This window comes from Piliocolobus tephrosceles, chromosome 6 (assembly GCF_002776525.5).
Source record: "Piliocolobus tephrosceles isolate RC106 chromosome 6, ASM277652v3, whole genome shotgun sequence".
Lineage (NCBI taxonomy): Eukaryota > Metazoa > Chordata > Mammalia > Primates > Cercopithecidae > Piliocolobus > Piliocolobus tephrosceles.
This window is the reverse complement of record NC_045439.1, coordinates 150,217,115-150,221,694: the sequence shown is the minus strand read 5'-3', so window position 1 is coordinate 150,221,694 and position 4,580 is coordinate 150,217,115. Positions and strand designations below refer to the sequence as shown.

Sequence of the window (4,580 nt, the reverse complement as noted above, 5' to 3'; positions counted from 1 at the left end):
TATCTGGAAACATCTTCATTTCTCTCTCACTTTTGAAGAACAGTTTTAAATGTTTCTGAAGGACTTTGGCTTCTCACGGTTTGATTATAATGTGTCTCAGTGTGGGTCTCTTTGAGTTCCTACTAGTAACTTTTATGAGCTTGATAAATGTTTACATTTATGTCTTTTATCAAATTTGGAAAGTTTTCAGCTACTCTTTCTCTGAATATTACAAGAAAAAAACAACCTCATTAAAAAGTAGGCAAAGGACATGAACAGATACTTTTTTAAAGAAGACATACATGCGGCCAACAAGTATGTTTTTAAAAAGTTCATTATCACTGATTATTAGAGAAATGCAAATCAAAACCACAGTAAGGTACCATCTCACACCAGACAGAATGGTTATTATTAAAAGTCAAAAAATAACAGATGCTGCAGAGGTTGTAAGGGAAAAGGAACTTATACACTAGTGGTGGGAGTGTAAATTAGTTCAGCCATTGTGGAAAGCAGAGTGGTGATTCCTCAAAGAACTAAAAACAGAACTACCATTTGACCTAGAAATCCCATTACTGGGTATATACCCAAAGAAATATAAATCATTCTATCATAAGGACACATGCACGTATACGTTCACTGCAGTACTATTCACAATAGCAAAGACATGGAATCAATCTAAATGCCTATCAATGGTAGATTAGATTTTTAAGATGTGGTATATAAACACTGTGGAATATTATGCAGCCATAAAAAGAACTAGGTCATGTTCTTCGGAGGAACATGGATGGAGTTAGAGGCCATTATCCTTGGCAAACTAACATAAGAACAGAAACTCAAATACTGCATGTTCTCACTTATAAGTGGGAGATAAATTATGAGAACAGATAGACACAAAAGAGGTGAACATCAGACACTGGGGACTACCTGAGAGTGGAGGATGGGAAGAGGGAGAGGAGCAGAAAAAAATAACTATTTTGTACTAGGTTTATTACCTGGGTGATAAAGTAATCTGTACAACAGACCCCAATGACATGAATTTACCTATATAACAAACTTGTACATGTGCCTCTGAACCTAAAATAGAAGTTTTTTAAAAATTAAAGTATTTTCATTTCAGTTATGATACTTTTAGCTCCAAAATTTTTTAGTTTTTTTTTTGGACAGGAAGTAGAATGTATTGGTATTAAGTGGGGGCAGCATATTGGAAGCCCTCATGAGTGCAGGGCCCGCCATTTGTCCAGAGGACCACGATTGGGGATGTACTTGACCCCACAGCCATCTGGGATGAGCCGCTTTTCAGCCACCATGTCTTCAAATTCATCAGCATTGAATTTGGTGAAGCCCCACTTCTTTGAGATGTGGATCTTCTGGCGGCCAGGAAACTTGAACTTGGCCCTGCTCAGGGCCTCAATCACATGCTCCTTGTTCTGCAGCTTGGTGCGGATGGACATGATAACTTGGCCAATGTGAACCCTGGCCACAGTGCCCTGGGGCTTTCCAAAAGCACCTCGCATGCCTGTTTGGAGCCTGTCAGCCCCAGCACAGGACAACATCTTGTTGATGCGGATGATGTGGAAGGGGTGGAGCCGCACGCGGATATGGAAGCCATCCTTGCCGGAACTTTTTACCATGTGCTTATTGGCACAAATTCGGGCAACCTCCAGGGCTTCAGAGGACAGCTGCTCATATTCATCTGACACCATGTGGCCACAGAGTGGAAACTCATCCACTTTTGCCTTCTTCCGCCCCAGGTCAAAGATGCGAATCTTGGCATCAGGGACACCTCGGCAGAAGCGAGACTTTGGGTACGGCTTGTTCTTACAATAACGGTAACAACGGGCGGGGCGGCGGCCCATGGCGACACCAGGATCTTCAGTGGCGCGCCGAAGGGAAAGAACTAGTTTTTTTTTTTTTTTTTACATTTTCTATTTATCAATATTTTCATTCTGTTCATACATTGTTGTGTTTACTTTTCCTAGATCTTCTTTTAAGTCCTTGAGCATCTTTATCAGAGTTGCTTTAAAGTGTTTGTCTAGCAAGTTCACCATCTGGATTTTCTCGGGGTTTCTTTTTTTTTAAATGGGAGCCACATTTTCCCATTTTTTGATATGCTTGGTGATGTTTCTTGTTGAAAAATGAACATCTGGATTATAATGAAGTAACTCTGAAAAGAAGTTTCTCCTCCTTTCCCAGGGTTTGCTAATTTGGGTTTTTTTAATTTTATTTTATTTTTGATTGTTATAGACTGTCTGTGAGGGATGAGCCTGAGGTGTTAGCGTTTTCTCAGGTCTTTTGAGCCTGCACCTGTCCCTAGGCATGACAGTAACTCTCTGAATTTCTCTGTATATGTGGTTACTTTTGAATGTCTAAGATTTTAAATATCTGGCTCCCCAACCCAGATTACAATGAAGGGATAGCACATTGAGGGTAGAATATCAAAAGAGTGCTGACCCTTTAAATCCTCTGAAAGTTGATTCATCTTTGGGGGAGAGCCTTGCAATGGAGTGGGCAGGGTGTTACAATGGCTGCCTACGTATGTGTCTGCATCTCCAAGATCGAAAATAGCAATCATGGATCAGATCATAGATCCCCAATTTATGAAGGACAGGGCTTTGAGGCTTACCTGGCTCCCACAATGGGTATGGAGGTGTTGCCTGCCCTTGGGGTGGAGCGTGGGAGATGGGTAGCTGCTTCTCTGCTAAAAGCTGAACTTACCCACAGTTTGTCATCCAAACCTTCCCCTGGAAGTTGTAAGCCTTCAAATAGATTCTAAAGTTCCAAAAGTTAGATCAGATAGGTTTTGCCAGTGCAGTTGTTGTCTGGGTAGGAAAACAGATTCCTGGTGCTTCCTGCTCTACCATCTTCCCAGAATCCTCAACATAATCCAGTTTTATAAAACCGGGGAACCAACCCTAACCCAAAAAAAGAATTTTCCATCGAGTCTTCCTCTGCAGAGCAGAGGATCCACTGTTGGTGTCCCTGTGGCCCAGCTGGAAGGTGAGGGAAGTAATACAGTGATAGAGAAGGAGAAGTCTACAGTGAAAGAGTAGTGACCCCAGAGAAAAGAGCCCAAGAGGCTCACAGGCCACCATTAGCAGGTTTCCAAATTAAAACAGTGTTCAGTTAAAAAGGACAATGCAAGACCCGGCTAAAGGAGTAAGGAGCTAGAGAAGGAGAAGCGTGACAAGATTTTCCAGTGGCTAGTAGGAAACAAGGCTCAAATATTCCCTGAGTTGGAGTCTCACTGTTCTCGTGACTTTTTACCTGGTGCCCCTACCCTCAGATATGGATGTAAGGAAAGAGTTTTAAAAGATTATGCTAAAAGGATACTAAATATACGACTTGATAGTCATTGCAATTAGTTGCGTTCTTGATTCAACCTCTCATTCCAGCTGCTTGATAATCTCTGGGATCCTACATCTGCACTTACCATGTCAGCCGGTCCACACAGCTTGCTGTCACACTTCAGTTCCATAAATGGCTGCCTACAGAGGAAAGCTTCACATGTGCCTAAAAACTCCCTCCAGATCGTCATCAGCCCGTATTCAATCACAAGAAGGTCTTTCAATCTGAAACTCCAGATATATTAATATCTACAGCTGTACAAGCCAGCCCAGTTCTGGGAAGGAAGGAAGGAAGGGAATGGGTGAAGACAAGAGTGAGTGGTGGGTGGGGAGGGCTGTTCTGTACATGTTTCTATCACTTTAGTAGCTCATCAAAGAGAGCAAACGTCAGCACTTCTTGATTTGGTTTTGACTACCCCAAATTTCTACAATTACAGATTCTTGTTTTAAGTCCTGGTAAAACCTTTTCCCTTGGGGCTAGGGAACTGTGCAAAGGAAAGAATAATACTGGAAGAATGGTTTGTTAGGTGTTAAATGGTGCTACATCTTTATAAGCAACAGCTCTCCCTACCTCCACCTATTTGTGCCCTCCCTACGCCCACATACCAGCCAATCTGGAAATGAGAAAAAACACTACAAAAGAGGAGAAGCAGACTCAGTCCCTCGTTAGGGACCTTGGTGCCAGCTACAAAGGAAAGGCCACTACAGAGGTTAAAAAAAAAAAAAAAAATCTTTCTCCTAACTTTGCCATCCACTCCCCCATCATGCTCTTAAGACTTAAAGCCACAGGTCAACAGAGCTTCTCCACATTGTTCTTTTTCCCTTTTCATTCGGATTCCAAAATAATCAGAGAAACTCCACCTCACTTTCTCACTCCACAGGAGATGAACCATGCAGTTTGGTAAAATTATTTTGCATCCTGCAATCAGATTTCTATTTCTCCTCTTTTCCTCTGATTTAGCTTTCATTTCTTGGACAATAATGGTTAGAAAGTTGCCTCAGTAACAAGCCTTGGCATTTCTCACAAAGTCCAAATTGGTAACTTCCACTGAAGAGCCCAGTGGCTCATCCCAAATGTGCTCTCTAATTTATGCTCTGTCTGATCCAAAACTGCTCTGTGAATTTCCCACTGTCATGTTCCTGCAGTTCAGTCAGTCATTTTGTAGAAGCACATGATCCTTAGGATCCCAGCAGTATATGGCACTGCTGCAAAAATTATTTTTATCTCTGGCTGCTCTGTGATGACTCAGAAAATAT

General features: G+C 41.8%; 1 protein-coding gene across 1 annotated transcript; it reads right to left on the bottom strand.

Annotated features, from left to right (window-relative positions):
- Positions 1 to 1,119: 1,119 nt before the first annotated feature.
- LOC111554610 (60S ribosomal protein L10-like) lies at positions 1,120 to 1,874 on the bottom strand. The gene has a single exon (XM_023230265.1). It carries the CDS (start codon positions 1,833 to 1,835, stop codon positions 1,191 to 1,193), a length of 645 nt encoding a protein of 214 aa, XP_023086033.1. The 5' UTR covers positions 1,836 to 1,874; the 3' UTR covers positions 1,120 to 1,190.
- Between the last annotated feature and the right edge of the window lie 2,706 nt (positions 1,875 to 4,580).

Bases quoted from the DNA above. Each gene is read 5' to 3' on its own strand.
- LOC111554610 (XM_023230265.1), bottom strand. From the start codon at position 1,835: ATGGGCCGCCGCCCCGCCCGTTGTTACCGTTATTGTAAGAACAAGCCG.